Source organism: Tachyglossus aculeatus, chromosome 14, assembly GCF_015852505.1.
Source record: "Tachyglossus aculeatus isolate mTacAcu1 chromosome 14, mTacAcu1.pri, whole genome shotgun sequence".
NCBI lineage: Eukaryota > Metazoa > Chordata > Mammalia > Monotremata > Tachyglossidae > Tachyglossus > Tachyglossus aculeatus.
In genome coordinates, this window is record NC_052079.1 from 45342168 (window position 1) to 45364397 (window position 22230).

General features: G+C 41.3%; 1 protein-coding gene across 2 annotated transcripts in view; it reads left to right on the forward strand.

Moving 5' to 3' along the window:
* RIC8B (RIC8 guanine nucleotide exchange factor B) overlaps positions 1-22230 on the forward strand; it is a 76715-nt gene that overhangs the window by 46217 nt on the left and 8268 nt on the right. For both annotated transcript variants that reach the window (XM_038756296.1, XM_038756297.1), the window contains 5 exons: positions 2119-2317; positions 3617-3712; positions 6502-6646; positions 10045-10189; positions 15442-15561. In XM_038756296.1, coding sequence (XP_038612224.1) covers positions 2119-2317; positions 3617-3712; positions 6502-6646; positions 10045-10189; positions 15442-15561 — 705 coding nt within the window. The remainder of the gene's footprint in view (positions 1-2118; positions 2318-3616; positions 3713-6501; positions 6647-10044; positions 10190-15441; positions 15562-22230) is intronic.

Sequence of the window (22230 nt, forward strand, 5' to 3'; positions counted from 1 at the left end):
AGGCATTAAGGAGCTCTAAATAGGCCTTGCTTTGAATCTGCATATCAGGAGGGGGCTGGGAGTTAGAGGGGGAGGATGTCATGTCCCAGTGATTAATGATCTCTAGGAAGCTGAAATATACGCAGTATTTCTACCCCCTGGAGTAGGAATGCAAACACTATTGTGCAGATCTGTGCAGAGTCCCTGACTTCCTGGTAGCTAGAGAATTTCATACACTCCTCTACCACAAATAAAACTGTCAGTAAAGTGACAGAGATCAGAAAGCTGGGCTCCGATACTTGAAAAGAATAGCTCAGGCACAGTGATCCAGAAAATTAATTTTGTAGTTGTTTGGGAACTCAGTTGTTTAATAAGAAACCAGTAAAGGGGACTTTCCATGAAAAGCTTAAAACCCCCAAATATTTGTTGAAATGAACTCCACATATGGATTTTTTTGTGATTTCTAAGTTCTTGGAAATCACTTACTTTAATTAAATCATTTAAAAGTGAAGAATTCCTTTAAGATGAGATAACTATAAGGGGGTGGACCAGCTTTTTGTTCCGAAGTCTTCCAAGGGTTCTTGCTGGTTTGTTCAAAGGATCATATCCACTCATTGCATCCTGTTATAATTACTCCATGTTTAGAGAGAGATTACATATCTGCAGAATCTCTTAAGAAATACTGGAAAATAATTGTGAAGTTGGTTTGGATTTGGTGGTGGACATTTTTTGGCATTAATCTGAACTAAATTTTGAAATTAACAATTCCGGTTAAGTTCAAGAAAGAAAAACATGGCATTGTAAGTCTCGAAAGGAAACAGCTAATATAGAGTCATGAATCATTGATATTTCAAAAGCTCGATATTTGTTACCTAATTCTTACCTTCTTTAGACACTTTGTTGGTTATCAAATCAGTCCAAATTGTTCCGTACTCTATCATTCAATTTTGAATTAGTAAGATGGTAACTTATGTTTTTCATAAAATAAACATAAAAGAACAAAGATCTTTTTTCTGAAGGCAGCAATACTCTAGTTCTTAAAATCTGAAAATTTAGGCGTGAAATCCACCTTATGATTGTTCTTTAATAGCAGAAAGAATAGCGCAGTTTTGCTAAATAAGTGTATCAGTATGTATCCATAAATGTATCCGTTTAAATTGATTACTTTGGAGAGATTAAGACCTGAAGCAGGTCTTCGTGTGTTCCAGATTTTGTCAGGATTTTCGTTTTTTTACTTTAGATCAAGATTTACCGTGTTTAATCCTATTAACTTTGTAAGGAGAAAATAAAATGTATCTCTTCCCAGTATTCATTCAGCATTCTTTCTCTTTTCTAGTGGAAAGGAATGCTGTAAAGAGAGATTGCCGAATTTAAAAATTGTGTATTCTTCGATTAAAACAAAGTTTTCATGCATAAGTAAAGCATGGATGCTATGCTCGAAACCAATGTATGAGCGCCCCCTACTGGTGTGCAGCATCAGCACAGAAATTCTTAAATTACGTACTTGTAATTCAAGATGTATATGGTTAGAAGGGCTTTGGAGTACATTTGTCTCTACCGTGAACAGGAAAAGACACAAACATCATTTTTTTAAAGGGCTTATGTCTAGTTAGGAATAGATTTAGAGCTGTTAAATAGTTCAAGTTGTATTAGCCTATGAAGAGAATAATCCAGCACTAGGACAGGGCTCCTTTGGAATGTGGTTTGGATTTTTTTTCATAGTATTTTATTTAGCATCGGGAATAACGGGGAAAATGAGAGAGTCTATTAAAAAATTTAAAAATTAAAGTACAGCTTGCCCTGTCTCTTTCATTTAAAAGAAAAGACCGTGAAGAACTAGTATATAAGCTTGCTCCTTCCCATTTTTCTACTTCATCATTCTGGTTGCATCTTGTCGCTGCTGCCTTTTATTCTTCTGTCTTCTACTCAGGCTCTTTCTAAGTCGTCACTCAGACAGGTCTCATCCTTTACTCATGTTGGCCTGTCGTGCCCTTATGATGCTAAATATTATTTTGGATGAGATTTTTTTTCAAATCACATTGATGGCCGAAAGTCACTTCTAAGCTTCTTTTTATGCTTTAATTTTGAGGGACTATTCAATTGAATTAGAATAACACATCTTAAAATTCTTTTTTTCAGCAATGCAGTCAACCTTTTAAGCAATGTTCCGGTCTCTTGTTTGGACGTTCTCATTAGTCCGTCAACCCAGGAGGAAACAACCCAAGAAGAAACAACTGAGGAAGAAACAGATTTGAAATACAATACCATGACATACAATGGTATGAATATGGATGCCATTCAAGTTCTACTCAATTTTATGGAGAAGAGAATAGACAAGGTAAAACTGAGAAAGTGCAGGGTTTGGGAGTTGCCACTCACAGAAACCATTTCCGAAGTGCTAAATCAATGATAAACTCAAGAAATGCATGTTGAAATCCAGATGTGTTTCTCATGAAAGTTGATAATTATCAACAAAGGAAGTGTGTTTTTTGTAGAAAGGGATTAGCCAGTTTAACCATGAAAACTCCAAAAGTAATGTTGATTATAATCGGGACTGGAAAAAAGCAAGACGATCAAGTAAAAACCGTCGCTCCAACCATTAATCTGTGTTGTGTGTGAAGTGTGAATAATGACTAAATTCCTCTCCCAGGTTTCTTGTTTGTTTTGGGGCTTTTTTTAAAAAAATCCCAATCTCTCCAAGGGGTTTCTGCAGTTTACCCAGTTCTGGTGGCCAAATTATACTTTCTTTTTACCTACTCTTGGGGTAGCCTTTCTTTATGAGATTTTGAGCCTGCAGTTTTCCATTGCACGTTTGGCTACTTTTCAAAGGGGGAGGTAGTTAAATTTGTATTAATTTCTAAACATAAAATGAAGCTTACAAAGCATATTGACTCTGAACGGTATGAAGGAAAATTATTGTAAGTAATTTCACAGTTAATATTCTGCCCTGTCATGGCATGGGTTACCTTTGCATTTACTTACCTAAATGTCTATATAGAGATTAACTTTAGTTTTAATCTCCTTTGCTTTGACTAGGTTGTCGGTGACATTGGTGCCTAAATGAAAATGTTTTAAATTAAAATAAACCTGGGTCCCACTATGCGGGCCTATGATAAATCTGATAAATCAAGCACTTAGTACAGTGCTTTGCACATAGCATTCAATAAATACGATTGAATGAGTGAATGATAGTGAAGATACAGGAGGGTAGGTAGCGGTCTGGGGTTTTTAAAAGAATGAATGTGTTCTGTGCTTTTCTGTTACCCTTTTGTTAGGTTTTTTAAGAGTAACCTTTGTGGTGAACACCTGAGTGTATTAGCAGGCAAAAGCTTGAGTTCTCTTATTCTAAAGATGAGAAGAGTAAGAGCTGGAGGTTGACTGGAAGGAAAGGAACATAAATATGTGACAGGCCAATAAAAGTTGTTTTTGAAAAACAATTTGCAGTATCGCTGCATTAGTTTAATACTGTGATTTAGATAGCAGCTCTACAAATGCTTATTTGGGGTAGAAGGAACTAAAATTCAATATTAAAACTTTTGAGCTAAAACATGTTTGATGTATAGCATTTTTTGTAATACCTGAAACTTTATAATACATGTGCAAATGAGCTAACTGTGCATGTTTGAGTCCTTTTTAGGGAAGCTGCTACAGAGAGGGCCTTACTCCAGTTCTCAGTTTACTAACAGAATGCTCCCGGGCTCATAGAAACATCAGAAAATTCATCAAAGACCAGGTAAAAAATTGATTTATGTCAAGTCTGAAAGGATACAGTGTAGCTTACATGACTTTTTTTAAATGATAGTCGTAGTAATAATAATAATAATTGTGGGATTGGTTAAGGGCTTACTGTGTTCCTTGGCTACTGTACTGAGCACTGGTATAGATACAAGATAATCAGATTGAATATAGTCTTTGTCTCACATGAGGCTCTTGGTTTAAGAAGGAGGGAAAACAGACAATAGAATGCCCACTTTACAAATGAGGAAACTGAGGCACAGAGCAGTGAGAGGACCTGCCCAAGATCACACAGCAGGCAAGGGGTGGGACCAGGATTAGAACCCAGGTCCTCTGACTCCTAGGCCCGGGATCTTTCTCCTAGGCCTCACTGCTTCTCAACAGTTGTTTAAAGGTTTGGTTGCAATAGTTGGGTTATGGACATTTTTAGTCTTTTTACATATAATTTACGCAAGGGAACTTTCAGATTCATATTTTAACAGTGCATTTAAGAAAACATGTAAATGTTTGAAGTTACATTTGATGCTCCCCAGGAATGGGGGTCCCACAGTAAGTTTAGCCCAGTAGTGGTAGTAATGGTAATAGTTAATGTTAATAATAATAATTGTAGTATTTAAGTGCTATGTGCCAGGCACTGTGCCAACTGCTGGGATACATACAAAGTAACCCAATAGTTGTGGGTAGGGAAAGTGTCTACCAGCTCCGTTATATTGTACTCTCCAAAGCGCTTAGTATTGTGCTCTGCACACCGTAAATGCTCAGTAAATACCATTCATTCATTCAGTCAGATTTGAGTGCTTACTGTGTGCAGAGCACTGTACTAAGTGCTTGGAGGTTCAGTTCAGCAATAAAGAGAGACAATCCCTGCCCACACTGGGCTTACAGTCTAGATGGGATTGGGGGGGGGACTTGATTGATAGTACCTATGGCATGGTATTTATTGAGCACCTACTGAGTGCAATGCATTGTATGAGGAAGATTCAGCAATCACTTCGTAAGGAGAGATAGGAGGAGAGAGACCCTGAATTGGATCCCAGTGACGGGGAAGAATAGAGGCCAACAGAATTCCCAGAAAGTCCTGTAAATTTCCTCATTTTTTGCTTTCCGTCTTCATTTTAGCTTTAGTCTTTTTGCAGTCCAAGGATGGGAAAACACAGCCTAAACCTAATTCTCCCCATTTCTAAGATGAGAAAAAATAAGGCATTGTTAACCATGAAGAGGGTGTTGTTTTGTCTTTCTGCACCTTTCTGGGGTGTTGGAGATTGTCTTCCCCTTTCACGGTACTGTCCCCTATACAACACTGAGGGGCCTGGGGCCAAATGGATGGCATAAAATCAGACTGTGTCCCCATGAGCTCTTGGAAATCCTTCCAGGATTGGCACTCCATTCTTATGTTCCTCAGGTCCGCTTAGTCTTTTACAACCCATTCCTAACCCATCTCAAAGCCATGGGAGTTTTGTTGTGGATGTCCAGGAATCCTGCCAGTGCCCAGTTGCTCTTCTCCGATGGAATCTGCTGTAAAGCCTGATTCAGACAGAGGCCATGCGAAGAAAGTAAGGGATGGCCTTTTCCCTCCTCATTCCTGGCAGACTCATTGATGTGTCCCCTGGATCTGCAGGTTTGCATTGTTTGCTATTTGTTCAAAAGCGTCAGTCAGTTGTATTTATTGAGTGCTTACTGTGTGTAGAGCACTGTACTAAGCACTTGGGAGAGTACAATAAAACAATATAAAAGACACATTCCCTGCCCACAACAAACTTAGTCTAGATGGGCAGATAGACACCAGTATAAATAAGTAAATTACAGATATGTACATAAGTGCTGTGGGACTGGGAGCGGGGATGAATAAAGGGAGCAAGTCAGGGTGACACGGAAGGGAGTTGAAGAAAAGGAAAAGAGGGCTTAGGGAAGGCCTCTTGAAGGAGATATGCCTTCAGTAAGGCTTTGAGGGTGGGGAGAGTAATTGTCTGTCGGATAAGTGTCAATTGAAATCATTTTCCAGAGGCAGGAGCAGGTCTAGCAGATCCTACCCAAAGTGGATCTCTGTGTCTGGTTCTGTGCCTGAATAATTTACTTGGTAAAACCTGAGATTTGCTAACATGGAGGGGATTCACATGTGGAGGCTGGCTCCACTTGGATGGCTCCAAGCTGCTCTAAGCATCTGTCCTGCTTCTCTTCTACCTCCTCAGCAGTTCCCTGCTCCCGGCAGAGAAGGTATCAACTTCCCATTGCTCTGGCCAGTTTGCACCCTGCTCAACTGCTTCTGTCTCCCTCACCTTCAGGGTTCCCCACCTCTCCCAATATTCCCCCATGCCCCCTTTATTTCTCCAGGATGCTATAGTTCACAGATGCCAACTTCGCCATGCCAAGCCGTGTGGGCATTAGAGGGACTACTGTACTCATTTTTCTCGACTCCCCTCCGCATGATGGGTTTCCGAGCCGTTTTTACATTAGTGAGACGTTCGGGGAATCCAATAAAAGCACATAAGCTGTGGTTACGATTGTGTTTGCTGCTGGGATTGTAGTTTTGCTGGTTTGAAGGAAATCTGTGTAGTTGGCTGTGGGCAGCCCCTCGACCTGAACAGGTGGTTAGTCTCACCGGCTTGTTCTCGACTTTGCCGCATGGCAGCTTCTTGTACCGAGAAGCCCGGTAACCCCACACTCGATGATCCGATTTCAGCTTCTTAGGTGGGTTTTCCCATTCAAGTATCCTAACCCAGCAAGTTCTCACCTTTTGGCTGTAACTTTCCTCGCTGCCAGGTTGACTTTCTGATTTATTTATTCTAGGTTTTGCCCCCACTGAGGGATGTCACTAATCGGCCTGAAGTTGGCTCAACTGTGAGGAACAAGCTGGTACGACTTATGACACATGTTGACCTTGGAGTCAAGCAGATCGCAGCTGAGTTCCTCTTTGTCCTCTGTAAAGAGAGAGGTAAAACTCAGCTTTCTTTGACCTCTGCTTTGATACCACTTGGTAACAATGGTGATACCCTCTCAGTGAATACTTACAAAAGTCTCACTCTGTCCCAGACTCTAGAGGAATATGGCAAGAATCACCATGGTTCCTCATTCCCTCATTCGCCTCATTCCCCCACCCCTTTTACACTCAGCAGTGAGTGGCATTATTCCTCTAAATTTTTGTGTCTGTAGTAGCAGTAAGCTTTTATGGTAAAACTGAGGATTTTGTTTTTCCATCAGGGGCTTTGAACTCTTTAAAGTGGTATTTATATGAATCTAAGCAATATATATAAACTTATTAATAATGATGGCGTTTGTTAAGCGCTTACTATGTGCAAAGCACTGTCCTAAGAGCTGGGGGGGGATACCAGGTGATCAGGTTGTCCCACACAGGGCTCACAGTCTTAATCCCCATTTTAAAGATGAGTTAACTGAGGCAGCACAGAGAAGTTATGTGACTTGCCCAAGGTCACACAGCTGACAAGTGGCGGAGGCAGGATTAGAACCCATGACCTCTGACTCCAAAGCCCGTGCTGTTTCCACTGAGCCACGCTGCTTCTCTGCTTCTTAGTACTATCATCTCTTTGAGAGGAGGCCTCAAAAAGAAGCCACTTGAGTTGTAAATTATTCAGTTACTCTTCTTATGTCTATTTCTCTCCCCTCTGTTTATACAATTAAGCATATTTTCTCTTGACACCAATCTAATAACTTTTGGGCCTTTCAGAAAACATCCCCTTTTAACTGCCCTCCCGAAAATTAAACTGAAAGGATTTTTCCTGCCATTGTACCAATCGATGTGTTGAATATGCTAATTTTGTGGCTTGTCATTTAAAGGTGAAAATGTTTTCTGACCTCTCAGAATCTGAAATGGAATTCCTCGACTTGATTATATCTATTAAGCAAAAGGATATTGCAGTCTTAGTTGTTCAAGAAGATTCTCTCTAAAGGTGACACATTGATCATAATAATGATCTCCAATTAAATATCATCTGCCTGACTCTTGTTAGCATCAACTTTTTTTTCCTGATTGTTCCATTTTGTGAATTTTGAAAAGAACCACCAGCATTTTATAATTACTTTTTCCAAGAGGAGATGCAAGCATTTTTAAAGCTTTTCTTTTAATTATCAGGCTTGAATAGAGTCACTTTGCTAGAGGGAATCATGGAGCATTAGAGAAGATACACCCGTATGAAGTCCACTTACATTTTAAAAGTAAAACTTCCACTTTTTAAAGGAACAACCTAGTTCAGTTCTTGGAAATTCATGGTTCTAGCTCCAAGTTCCAAGTCCCTCCGAGTCCATGCACATTCTTTTATTTGACTTGTAAGAGTCCTCCAAAGTATGGTTACCCTTTTTCCTCCTTCCAGCTTGAAATCTTCTCCTTTCCAACCATCTCTCTTTGGCTAAGGGGAGATTAAATATAGATGTGGTTGCTCTCAACTAGCGGATTGTAGCACCATGAGCCAAGTTGTCGGCCTTGGGCTGCAAAGGCTGGATTTCAGAAGCAAGTTGCAAATTAGAGTCTTACGTGTCATGTAAAGTCATGCTAAGAGTTACTGAACTCTCATATGTCTTGTAGTAAGGGAATTGAATTCTCAGTGCCACTAGTAAATCAGCTTGTGAACTTTCTGCAAAGTCTTTTAACATTGCTCAGCCCTTAATTTCCTAGTATATGAAAAAGGCAGCAGTGGTTTGTATATCACATGAGGCTTTTAGATCTTTTCAAAGACTTGCTGATATTTTCTGGAAGCCATCATGTTTGAACAGGGGGCTGTCAGAAGAACAATACAGAGAGGTAGTGGCAGAGCAGGGTATTCTCAGTGGAAAACCTTCAGCTTTGGCATTCTCTCTCCCAAATAGTTGAAAATGGTTTTGCGCTTTCATAATAGCATGTAAAACCCATATGTTAGCTCATGCCTGGGGATGAAGACTTCAGTCATTTCCCTTTCTTGATGGGAATGAGAAAAGTAGAAACTATTGTCTTTATTCTTTTACACTGACAGAGCTTCTTTCACTGATAATAACTCCATCTAGCATTCAACCAATTTGTTATTGGCAAAAAACACTTTGAGCTCGTCAATTGAATGACTTGGCTTGCTGTGACAACTGACTATTTAGAGAGGAGAGGAGTATATAGCAGGATGAAAAAGCTATTTCCAGTTTTCTTCTGTAAGTCATGATTCTCAATTCGACCTGTTAGTCTTCTCAGAGTGTTACGATTTTACCATGGTATAAAGGCCAAATTTTCTGTAATTAGCCACACCTTTTAAATTAACCTCGATCAGAAATTCATGAGGAAAATGTGACTCCTATTTTTTTTATTTTAGGTAACTCCCTACCATTAACCACATTTCTAAATTGTAAATATTTTCATGAAAAGTCACCACTAAATAATTTTCTAAGGCTCTGTGCACGTTAAGATATATTCAGATAGGTTTTCGTGTTTCACTTTGGCACTTCATAGCATCTAACCTCTCAGGTATAACAGAACTTAGCTGACCAGTGAACTACTCTTCATAACACTCCAGGGAAATATTTGGTCTTATACTCTCAGTTCTCTTGTAACACGGGGGTTTAATTCCTGACAGACCCCACATTAAAACTAGCCCTATAACACGTGTGATTTGAATGGCACCTCCTATGAGCACATAGTAGTTTCTCATTCGTTAATTCAGTCGTATTTATTGAGCACTTACTGTGTACAGAGCGCTGTACTAAGCACATGGAAAGTACAATACAGCAATAAAGAGAGACGATCCCTGCCCACAACGGGCTTACAGTTTTCCAACATCGCATCTAGATACCTTGTCGTCAGAAAAACCGTCCCAGACTCCCTAACGGCATCTCTGTGGGCACACGGATTTTGGAGGGTAACAAAGACCCCATTGTTTAATACAGTGGTTGGGAGGGAACCAGAAGAATCTCTGTTCGGACTTGATAGATCACATATCCAACTATGACTTGTGGTGGGCATTCTGACTGTGGAGGACTTTGGAAGGGTTGCACTTGCTCAGTCCCTCCCAACCAGACAGAGCCTCAGGGTCAGGGGTTGGTAACAGGGATGTCACTCAGAAGGGAGAGAAGCGGAGTTAGCATCTCTTTACCCCTCTTAGCCCTCCTGGAAAAACTCACCACCAACCGTTAATGCAAACTGTCCTCTGCACTGCTTTGATCCTGGGGACCTGGCTGGAGCAATTTACCTAAAGGAAATCCTTCCCTATGCTCCCAATCCATTTGAAGTCCTAAAAAAGTATTCCCTAGCAAGCGAGCGGTTGTGGGAGGGGGAGAGCAGATTTGGCCTGTGACTCTCTGAGAGGTCCCCTCGGGGTATTGACCCAGTTTTGAAAAAATGTTCTCTTTTTGACTTTGCAGTCGACAGCTTATTGAAGTATACGGGCTATGGCAATGCAGCGGGACTGTTGGCAGCCCGGGGCCTCCTAGCAGGAGGAAGAGGGGATCACTGGTACTCAGACGATGAAGATACAGACACCGAAGAATACAAATCTGCAAAGCCAAAGTACAGTACTAAGTTTTTCTTTCACTTCTCTGGTTCTGTGCGTTACTTATTTTCCTTTCACTCTCTCTTGCTTTGACTTTCCTCTTCCAAATGTTTCCTCTTCTCTGAATTTGGAGATACTTAACGTTACAGAAGTTTTTAATAGCTCTTTAAGGAGCATCGTTATTTAAAAAGTGATATGATTGGCATCTAAGTGACAGTGGGAGGACAAGATTTCAAGAAAGTAGTATGTTCTGTTACCATGATATTTTAAATAAATTCATTTTTCTACCCCAGGCATAATAACGTATATAAAACCTCTAATTGATGTTCAGCTTTTCCAGATTCCACTGTCATACTCCTAAGCAGTAATTTTTTTGTTGTTGTTGTTGCTTGACTTCCTGTAAAATAATGATTATTGTGGTATTTGTTCAGCTCCCCTAATGGGTCAAAGCACTTGCTAAGCACTGGTACATGTTCTTCAAACTGAGCACAATCCCACACAGGGCAGAAATAGGAGGAGCAAATACCATAGCACCACTTTACAAATGAGAAAATTGAAATGCAGAAGTTTAGTGACTTGCTCACAGTATCACAGCGGGCCATACTAGGAAGCCCTGGAACTAGAACCAAGGTCTCCTACCTTGTGATCTGAGCTCTTATTTCTAGGCCATGTCACCTTCCAGTTCCTCTACACATTAATTAATCCAGGCATTAGAACAAAAAATAAATATGCTGGAAGGTTATTTGGTTTTCCGAGCTTCTGTATCTCTGGGCATTGAAGAATACCAAAATTCCAGACATTTCTATAAAAGTCACTTAGGGCTCCTGAAAGCAGTGCAGTAAAACCTTTCCTGGTGTCAAATTGTCCTTGTAAAGAAAAGTGAAACAGAAAGCTGCCTTCACAGGGAGCTTTAATCAGGCTAAAGTTTGAAGAATCATTTCATGCCAAATGGCCTGGACTATACTGATGTCTTGAATTTTAAAAAGAAAAGCATTCAGGTTCACGGACTGACTAGTTGCCCTATTTTTCTCGAGTTTAAAAGTCTCCCACAATAGTGGGTTTCTTGGCTGTCATGCTGGAATAAAACTCTGAACTATTTTCTTCAGTTTCATTGTTCTACAGAACACTGAAGGGAGATGGTTTGCCTTCTTTGTCATTTTTAATGTGGTGCCAATGAAATCAACCCAGAATCTTTCAAAAGCTGTGGACTCCAAGCGTCAGGTGATTGGTAGGGAAGTAGGAAAAAAAATGATCATCTTCAAAATCAGTCCCTTTCTAAATTTTAGGTTTAATCTTCCATTTTTTATGGCACAAAAATGTTTGTTGTAAACATTAAAGTAATGCAATTTGCTGGAGGAGGTGGGATTTTTAGATGGTCCTTGAAGATGGGGAGGACCAAGGTCTGTTGGATTGTTCTGGGAAGTGGGAATAGGGAAAATCCAGGCCAGAGAAACTCAGCCCAACCTAGGGAGGTGGGCTAAGGCTTTATCTACAAAGGGAGGACCTTAAACACGGTATAGTCTTCCTTTCTTTATGAGGTAATATTGAAAAACGGTTTCTCATGTGTGATGGACTACAAGTACCTACATGTATCTCAAGAATATTTATAGAGAACCCACAGGGTAAAGTACACTGTTTTAGATATTCATGAGGCAATTCATTATGACCTAGATTTTTGGGGGTGTGGAAGGGGGTTTGGGTTTTTTTTTTATTTTGTGGGGGGGTTTGTTTCCTTTTTTTTTTTTTGGTTTTATTTTTATGGTATTTTAAGCGATGACTGCATGCCAAGCACTGTATTAAGAGCTGAGGTTGCCAAGTTGTTGCCAACTTGTACTTCCCATGTGCTTAGTACAGTGCTCTGCACACAGTAAGCGCTCAATAAATATGGTTGATGATGAGGATGGGGTTGATAGAAAATACTCAGGTTGGACACAGTCCATGTCCCAACATGGGCTCACAGTCTTAATCCCCATTTTACAGATGAGGTAACTGAGGCCCTGGTAAGTGAAGTGATTTGCGAGAAGCAGCGTGGCTCAGTGGAAAGAGCCCGGGCTTTGGAGTTAGAGGTCAAGGGTTCAAATCCCGGCTCTGCCAACTGTCAGCTGTGTGACTTTGGGCAAGTCACTTAACTTCTCTGTGCCTGTTACCTCATCTGTAAAATGGGGATTAAAACTGTGAGCCCCCCCATGGGACAACCTGATCACCTTGTAACCTCCCCAGCGCTTAGAACAGTGCTTTGCACATAGTAAGCACTTAACAAATACCATCATAATTAATTAATTTGCCCAAGGACACACAGCAAACAAGTGATGGAGCTGGAATTAGCAGAGCCCAGGTCCTTCTGACTCCCTAAGCTCTGGCAGGTTGCAAGGTGATGAGGTTGTCCCACATTGGGCTTACAGTCTTAATCCCCATTTTACAGGTGAGGGAACTGAGGCCCAGAGAAGTTGTGACTTGCCCAAAGTCACACAGATGACAAGTGGCGGAGCCGGGATTTGAACCCATGACCTCTGACTCCAAAGCCCGTGCTCTTTCCCCTGAGCCACGCTGCTTCTCTGGACACTACTGTGTCCAGAGCCCTGTACTAAGCACTTATGAACCTAAAAAGTAGAAAACACAGCCTTTTACCTCAAGGAACTTAGACTCTACATCTGTTTGTTCCTCAAAATTTCAAAATTATCTTTGTAAAGGAATCCTTGTGCTTGGATTCTAGAGTAAGAGCCATCCCATCTAGTTCGCAGTCTTGGCCAAAAAAAAAAAACACAAAACTATCCTGTTGGTTCACCTGGCATGAAGGCTGTTTCCTGTGAGAAAAAGGAAGATATGAGAACATTCCTGCTCTTCTAAGGGGCTTTACCAACCTAGACAAGCTTAGAAAATCAATCCTCTGGAGGAGTGGTTTGCCTGCCAAGCCAGCTTCCCCAGAGCAAGCATTCTCCTTTCCTAATATCAGTTCCCAACAGTTGCTAGTGAAGGTGAGAAAGCTGCTATCAAGTTGGCCCTTGCCCAGTTGTCAGAAATGTAAGTGAATTTTGATTAGTGCACCAAGGGAACCTGTAATCCCTCAGTGGAATCTGAGACCAAGAATTGAATGTAGTTTACATTCAAGCTATGGGTATCTGGGAACTGTTAATATTGCAGCAATCATTTCTGTGTCAAAATAAATGTATTTAATGGGCTGGAAAGGGGCCTTCTGGTGTTGGCTCTTAGAGAAAATTAGAGAAACACTTCAAATCAAGTCCCTCGGGCCACAGATTTTTTGGGTGACCATTTTCATTTAAACTCTCTTGTTTAAAGAACAAGTTAAAAATTACCCCAGAAGGCCCACATGATTTCTAGCTTCCTTGATGTATATCCTGAGGGAAGTCTCTGATCCAGTATGGGTGAAGAAGCTTGGTGCTGGATGTGTGTTCATATTCTTTCTTTCTTTCTTTCTTTCTTTCTTTCTTTCTTTCTCTCTCTCTCTCTCTCTCTCTCTCTCTCTCTCTCTCTCTCTCTCTCTCTCTCTCTCTCTCTCTCTCTCTCTCTCTCTCTCTCTCTCTCTCTCTCTCTCTCTCTCCCCCACACACACACAGACACACACACCTGTAAACTACACACATCATTCACAGTAGTCCTCCCGTCGATGCCCCTCGAGGTATGTGGGACTCATTTCTACCTCATTCCAACGTGGAGTCAGAACTAGTCATTTTTAGCGTCTACCTCATTCCAATGTGGAATCAGAACTAGTCATTTTTAGCTTTTGATAGCAGTCACTCATTCTAACCCAGCTAAAGTGCATCTTGTTTCAGGTTAGGCTAACTTCTGTTTCCCCCCTGATTCATTATTAGCTGTGCTTTTGGTGACCTGAACTCACCGAGCATCACAGGACTCCAGTGGATGGAGTTTCACCACCTTTTGTCAATTGAAGCAAGGCACAAAAATGAGCCTGTAATAGTTTCTAATGACGATGATGGTATCTGTTAAGCGTTTACTATGTGTCAAGCACTGTTCCAGTTTCTGAGGTAGATACAAGTTAATCAGATTGGTCACAGTCCCCGTCCCACATGGGGCTCACAGTCTTTATCCCCATTTTACTGATGAGGTAACAGTCACAGAGAAGACAAGTGAGTCGCCCAAGGTCACACAGCAGATTAGTGGCAGAACTGGGGTTAGAAGGCAGGTCCTTCTGAATCCCAGGCCTGTGCTCTATCCACTAGGCCAGGCTGCTTATCTAGGCTAGGCTTCTCTTCAAAACGGGAGCTAGCACCATTTTAGTGCAGAAGAGCCACACAAAATTACATCATGCTGCACATGGGGCAACATGACAACATCATACCCATTTTACAGTTGAAGAAACATCAGCCCAGAGCGGGTAAGTGATTTGACCAAAGATAAACAGCAGGCCAGTGGGAGAGCTGGATCTTAAACCCCAATAAATGCGAATGAATGAAGGAATGAATGAAACAAACCTGGATCTCCCAGGTTTCCTTTGTATTCAAGTGCAGAGTGAGCTAATCAATGAATTTATTATCTGAGGTGAAAAATTGGCATTAGACTATTCTCAACAACAGTCACTCTCCCCCACCCCCTAACCTCTGCCCCAATATTTTTTGGCGGTCACAAAACAAACTGTCTTCTATCTCCAGATGTCAGGTGAGTTGTCTCCTTATAATAATTGTGGAATTTGTTATGGGTTTACTTTGTGCCAACGACTGTACCGAGCACTGGAGTTGATCCAAGGTAGTCCCATTGAACACAATCTGTGTCCTTCGTGAGGCTCACAGTCTAACAGGGAGGGAGAACAGGTATTGAATTCCCATTTGACAGATAAGGAAACAGGCACAGAGAAGTTGTGACTTGTCCAAGGTCACACAGCAGGCAAGTGACAGAGCCGGAATTAGAACTCAGGTCTTCTGACTCGCAGGCCCGTGCTCCTTCCACTAGATCACTCTGCTTCTGTAGGCCATTCTACTCTCCTATGAGCAAGAGTGAGCAATAAATCCTAATATTGCCATTGATTCTACCAAGTCAGGTTTGTAAAACCCACAGCACTATTGTTAAGTAAATCCGTGTTGCTCTTCTTCATTCACTGGGCAAAAATCAACTTTCTGAGAGCAATCTCCTTTTAATATCCCACTCCACTCTTAATCCTAAAGCAACTGTTAAATGTTAGAATTACTGCCATACTTTTGTTGAAAACTAAAATTGGCTTTTACGTCTTGGACCGGAAGGTATAGAAGGAGCATAATTTTTTAAAAGTACATACCTTTTTTTTTTCTTTTTGTAGCATTAATCTTATTACTGGTCATTTAGAGGAGCCAATGCCGAACCCCCTAGATGAAATGACAGAAGAGCAGAAGGAATACGAAGCCATGAAACTTGTCAACATGCTTGATAAACTTTCCAGGTATTATATTTCCATCCATTTTTGTTTTCTTTGTCTCCTAATGAGAGCGCCAAAGGACAGTGGAAATAAAGTCCTTTGGGTTGAACGGAACAGAGTGGCCCGGGGGGTCAGCCATATACTGCAAATCTCTCTTGGGCTGCTATCATTCCATATGTGTTTCTTGTTGTGCCTGTCATCTGGAATCCTCATCAAATGATCTTCCGTAAAGATTTGCAGTGTTAACTCAGAAAAGCATGTAGTGGTGTTGCCCTGTCCACAAAGGAGACTGTAAATTGGATGTTTTGGGTTCTTTAAACACTTTCTTACGGTTTCTTTGTCTGCGAGACGTCACGTTGCCGGCTGTTTCATTTTTGAAGTGTGGAATCTGGGGTCCTGACCATTTAAGGAGCCAGTGGAAACATAGTTTTAAAACACTGGGCATTCAGCGGGAAAAGCCTTAAATGAATGGCTCAGGTGAAGAGCCTGTGGAATTTCTGTATGTAAATGATGAAAGCCAGCACTGGATTTAGTCAGTGCCAGAAGATAAGGATGACAGATTTAGAAAGCTCTGTGGCTTCTGATAGCTGGTGTAAAACAACCGATCAACTTTTAAAAGATGTTTGTAAACTTTGAATTTCCTTCCACCGGCTGAGTTCTGTTTTCTGGCCTTTGGTTGAGTCACTGTCTTGCTTGAGTTACTCTAGGCGAGAGCCTTTGTGTTTTCAGTGGCAGTTGCCATTAGCCTGATTTATTTCCACTTGCCCTCTCATTATTCCTCACAGCTATGTGAGTAGCAACTAAACTGGAAAGAGTAGAACTGAGGGGGAAAAGGGTTGAGTGGCAGAAAGGATCACGTCGCGATTTCTGTGGCGGTAGAGGAGGAGGAAGAAGCAAGGGAATGGCCAAATTCAGGAAAATTGGGCTGTTCTAAAGACATCCTAGAATTTTGCCCCCAGAATATTCAAGCATAATAATCAGAGAACTTGAAGGCACCTTAAAGGATCAACTGGTCCAGCACCCTTCATCTAGGAAGATGGATGACTAATAAAACAACGAACAGGAACTAAGAAATATACAGTTTTCCTCTGCACAGTGAGAAAACAACAGAAGCAACAACCCAAGGAAGAGAACCACGTGCATGAGTGTGTGTTGAGGGTGCTGTCCTTCTCTTTCAAAGATTCTGCCGTCGATGCAGGATCCTCATCATGTGGGTGGCTAATAGGACGTTTGCAGAACTGGGGCATGTACAGGTTGGCCTTTGCTGCCTTTCAGTCAGCAAGAGTTGCTATTTTTGATGGATATCACCACTTTCCTGAAGCGCCTGCTCAGGTAGTGTTTATTGAGCAAACACTGTGCAGTCTTAGGCAAAGAGCTAGCCACTTGGAAGGATGTTCCACACTCGATTAATTAATCAATGGAATTTATTGCGTGCTTGCTGGGTGCAGAGCACTGTACTGATAACTTTAGAAAAGTTCAGTAGAGTTGAGAGATGTGAGCCCTGCCCACAAGGAGCTAACAGTCTACAGGGAGAGATGGAGAGACAGATATTAAAATAAACTAGAGAGAGGAGAAATAGTTGAGAATAAGGCTATGTCCATAAGTGCTCTGTGGAACTGGGGTAAATATCAAAGTGCCTAATATCGATGTATTTAATGGTCACTGTTCTCAATGGGGTAACTAAAATGAAGAAAGATGCCATGAGTGTTCCTGGGTGTTTGAGACCCAAAACTGAGTAGCAGGGGAGCAGTAATTAAAGTAAGCCACCTCTCTCTTTTGATGGTGTTTCATTTTTTTTTTTTTTTTCAGCAACCAGCAAGTCGTTTCATTGGTTTTGCTCAGGCAAGGGGTTTTCTGGGGAAGAGCCTCCACAGACTTTAATTTTATTTTCCCCTCCCACTCTTTCTTAGCTTCCATTACTGAATCCCTTCTAATTGCCAGTACTTTGTACATGAGTAATGAAACAACTGAGAGTTCACCTACTCCAGGAGGCCTTCCCAGACTGAGCCCCTTCCTTCCTCTCCCCCTCGTCCCCCTCTCCATCCCCCCATCTTACCTCCTTCCCTTCCCCACAACACCTGTATACATGTATATATGTTTGTACATATTTGTTACTCTATTTTACGTGTACATATCTATTCTATTTTATTTTGTTAGTATGTTTGGTTTTGTTCTCTGTCTCCCCCTTTTAGACTGTGAGCCCACTGTTGGGTAGGGACTGTCTCTATATGTTGCCAACTTGTACTTCCCAAGTGCTTAGTACAGTGCTCTGCACACAGTAAGCGCTCAATAAATACGATTGATGATGATGATGATGAAAGTCTCACCAGTAGTTTGCACAGTGAATCCAGGGCACAGGAGGGTAGTAAGAAGGGTAAGCCATTTCTCTCTCTGTTTTTCACTGGCTTAGTACAGTGCTCTGCACACAGTAAGCGCTCAATAAATACGATTGATGATGATGATGATGAAAGTCTCACCAGTAGTTTGCACAGTGAATCCAGGGCACAGGAGGGTAGTAAGAAGGGTAAGCCATTTCTCTCTCTGTTTTTCACTGGCTTGACCCAAAAAAGCGTTCCCCTGCTCTTGGCTTCGTGGCTGATGCGCGTGTGGTTAGAGTGTGGCTCTTTCATTTTCTAGGGGTGGCTGTTGATTTTTTCCTACCCCACTCATTCCCTATCGACAAGCGTCACTTCCGTATTGCAGCCTTTTTAACTGGGGAGTTGGATGATACAACATTTCATTGCTATGCAGTCCCCTGTAGTAATTGCAACCATTCTTACCTGTATAGATCTTTCTCTATTGCTCTGCTGTTTTCCGGCTCCAATCTGTGTTGTGTAGAGGGCAATTGTACTTCCCAAGTGCTTAGTACAGTGCTCTGCACACAGTAAGCGCTCAGTAAATACAATTGAATGAATGAAATGAATGAACTGTGGTTTTTTTTCTTTTTCATCCCCGTTGTTCTGTTTTATTTTTCATTTCTTGTTTTGGCTCTTCCCTTGGTTTTCCAGAGAAAATAGACAAGACATTTAACTTTTCTGTGCCTCAGTTTCCTTATCTGATAGATGGAAATTCACAACTTTTTCTCCCGTAGGGTCTGTGTTTTAGTACTTGTTAAGCACTTACTTTATGCCAGGCACTGTACTAATAGGTCGGACACAGTCCGTGTCCCACGTGAGGCTCACAGTCTTAATCCTCATTCTACAGATGAGGTAACTGAGGCCCAGAGAAGTGAAGTGACTTTCCCAAGGTCACTTAGCAGTCAAGTGGCGGAGCCACATTTAAAACCCAGGTCCTCTGACTCTCAGGTCTGAGCTCTTTCCATTATGCCACACTGCTTCTCGGCCTATATCCGACCTGATTATCTTGTATCTGCCCCAGCGCTGTAGTACAGTGCTTGGCACATAGTACGCTTAATGCCATTGTTATTACTATTCGGCCTCTGTGAGACTGTAGGTACACTGATGTTTTTATTTTGTTTGTTTTTATTTTGTCAAGGGAGGCAACTTTTCCTTCATTGGAGTAAATGGGCATATGTTTTGCTTATGGTTTTTTTTTTATGGTATTAAGTGCTGTGTGTCAGGCATTTTAGACTGTGAGCCCACTTTTAGACTGTGAGCCCACTGTTGGGTAGGGACTGTCTCTATGTGATGCCAATTTGTACTTCCCAAGCGCTTAGTACAGTGCTCTGCACATAGTAAGTGCTCAATAAATACGATTGATTGATTGATTGATTGTTCTAAGCATTGGGGGAGATACAAAGTAATCAGGTTGGACACAGCCCATGTCCCTCATGGAGCTCACAGTCTTAATCCCCATTTTACAGATGAGGAAAGTGAGGCACAGAGACGTTCAGGGGCTTGTCTAAGGTCACACAGCAGCAGAGCCGGGATTAGACCCCAGGTCCGCCTGACTCCAAGGCCTATGCTCTATCCACTAGGCCATGCTGCTTCTCTGTTATTGTTGACCCTCCCCTCTGGCTCTTCCTGAAGAACAAGTATTCTCCCCCACCCACCCCATCCGACATCCTGGTCTCCCCCCTCTTCTGTCACCCTCTTCCTCCTCCCCAACAGAGCTTTTAAAATGGTTTCCTCTTTTCTCAGCTTCTGCATGCCCCTGCAACCTTGCCAGAAAGGTTAAGTGCCAGAAAGGACTCCAGTGTGGTGATATTGAAACCAGTTTATTGTGAGGCAGACGCAAGGTGTGGATTTAGAAATGTTGTAAGAGCCATTCCTCTTAACTTGAAACTCCTTTGAGAACTGCCTGTATTAACTACGAAAATATGTTATAGACAACTTAAAAGCACCTAAAACCCTCGTCATCCTTCTAATCTTGGCTATTGGTTAGGCTCGTCTGACGCACCTTTTCTCCAAAGAGGTCGCCTTACATTCCCCACCTTACATTACTGTAACTGATGCCATCTTCATTTTACAGCTGGAGGAAGACAAATCTAAGGCTCTTTAGAGTTGGCCTAAGTCACATAGCAAGTGTTTAAGCAGAGTAGGCTCTAGGACCCTGGACTTCATCTGGGTTTATCTGGGTGCATCCGTTTCAGGACAAATAACCAAAAACAAAGCCGCTGAAGGCAACTCATCTATTCATCTGAGTTTATTTTTATCTCATTTTATTAAAGGCAGACTTAAGACATCCAATTAATTCCTCCTTGAGGTTCTAACAGTAACTGGCGTTTTAGGTGGACCACTGGAAATTCTGGCTTTTTCTGGAATTTCTGTTCTTAGGGTAGGTGTGTTTTTCTTGGTTTTATTGACTTGGGATTATTTTTTGCTTAGCCTCTTCAAAACCATCATTTTTTTTCTCTAAGGTCTCTGGTGATCATTCTGATTTCAAGTCTGTTTCCATGAATCGGTTTAGCTGGCTTGAAATTCCACCTTGGTTTTTATGAAGACTTTGGCAAGATCTCATGGGAGAGGAAAATTACATTTTATAAGACAGGGAAATAGGAACTCTTTAACTCTTCTTTGCCTCCCCAAATTTGAGTAGATTAAATGGACCCCTGTAAATTAAGCAAGAGATTTACGGGGCCTTGTGTTTGTGGTTACAGCAAATCCTGTGTGGCTAATGCAATTACATTTGCCTTAGCTACAGCAAGTAAATCATATTTGCTTGAAAGCCAAGGAAGAAAAGAGCCGATTGGCTTAAATTTACTGTCCGAAAGGAAATTTATTTTCCTTTCTATCCTATTTTTCTTAACTAAACCATATATTGAGATTGTCTTGAGGTCTTGAAGAACTGGTTTGCAGGCTATTTTTAAACTTATTATTCTATCAAAATCCTTATCCAAAATTATCCTTGTCATACCTCCTCTGCTGATCGTGACCTTTCTGCCAGACCCTTGGCAACTCTTAGGATTAATTTACTTTTTAAAAAGAGGCAGAATGCTTATTCAGTCTGAAAAAAAAAAAAAAAAACCTCATTCAAAACTTTCCCTTCAGATTCTACAGTAGCTTGAGGGCACTCAGACCCTTAATATTTGAAAAGTAATAAAAATAACATTCTTTTAAAAACACAGTTTTTCATTGACAACGTGGAAAAAACCAGTTGGGACAACTAATGATTAAAAAATGAAAAGTATAATTAAATTTGAGGATTCCACCGTGGATTTATGAGAATTTTATCTTCTCCAGAAACTAGATTGTTGAAATAAATGAACATTACAGAATTTTGAACAAATAATGGTCATTGTGTGATTGGATTGTGATACAGTGCAAGCAGAGTTATTGGTGAGAACATCAATTCTCCTGGGTAAAATAGGGAGAAGTGTCAAATGAAAACATGATGGAATTTTGTACATGAACAGTGGTTGTGTGAAAGGACAGGTAGTATATACCGTATGGGTCCCTCGGAGACCATTGATGCTCATTCATATCTTAGATCAGCAGGTAGTATTGTTTACTTGAAGCTCTTGGTTTAAGTTCCAACTGGAACGGCTTTCTTGCTTGTAGGGAAACATCAAATAAGGATAATCTCCATGGGATATTTGCTCACTTAGTTACTTACCTTCTTCAAGTTGTAAGACTTCTCTAAAGGATGGGAGTGTAGCGAGTTATGGTATTTATTAAGGGTTTAACTGTGTGCCAGCACTGTGCTAAGCGCTGGAGCTATAAGGTTTTCCACTGCACGACTCCAATCATGAGTGTGTAACCTATTTAAAAGTATTTGGCAAATTTGAGTACCCGTCTGTTACTTATGGATGAATTAAGTGGCTTCTCTGTGCAAAGCACTCTGCTGGTTTTAGAGGTGACCACCAGAAATGATGAACAGACTTCAGTTCTATGAGCAAGAGTCTGCATGGAGGAATCGGTTACGGTCCTAGAGGCGTGTGCAGTCATTCATTCATTCTTTCAATTGTATTTGTTGAGCACTTACTGTGTGCAGAGCACTGTACTAAGCGCTTGGGAAGTACAAGTTGGCAACATATACAGTCCCTACCCAACAATGGGCTCACAGTCTAGAAGGGGGAGACGGACAACAAAACAAAACATATTAACAAAATAAAATAGAATAGTAAACATGTACAAGTAAAATAGAGTAATAAATCTGTACAAACATATATGCAGGTGCTGTGGGGAGGGGAAGGAGGTAGGGCGAGGGGGATGGGGAGGGGGAGAGGAAGGAGGGGGCTCAGTGTGGGAAGGCCTCCTGGAGGAAGTGAGCTCTCAGTAGGGCTTTGAAGGG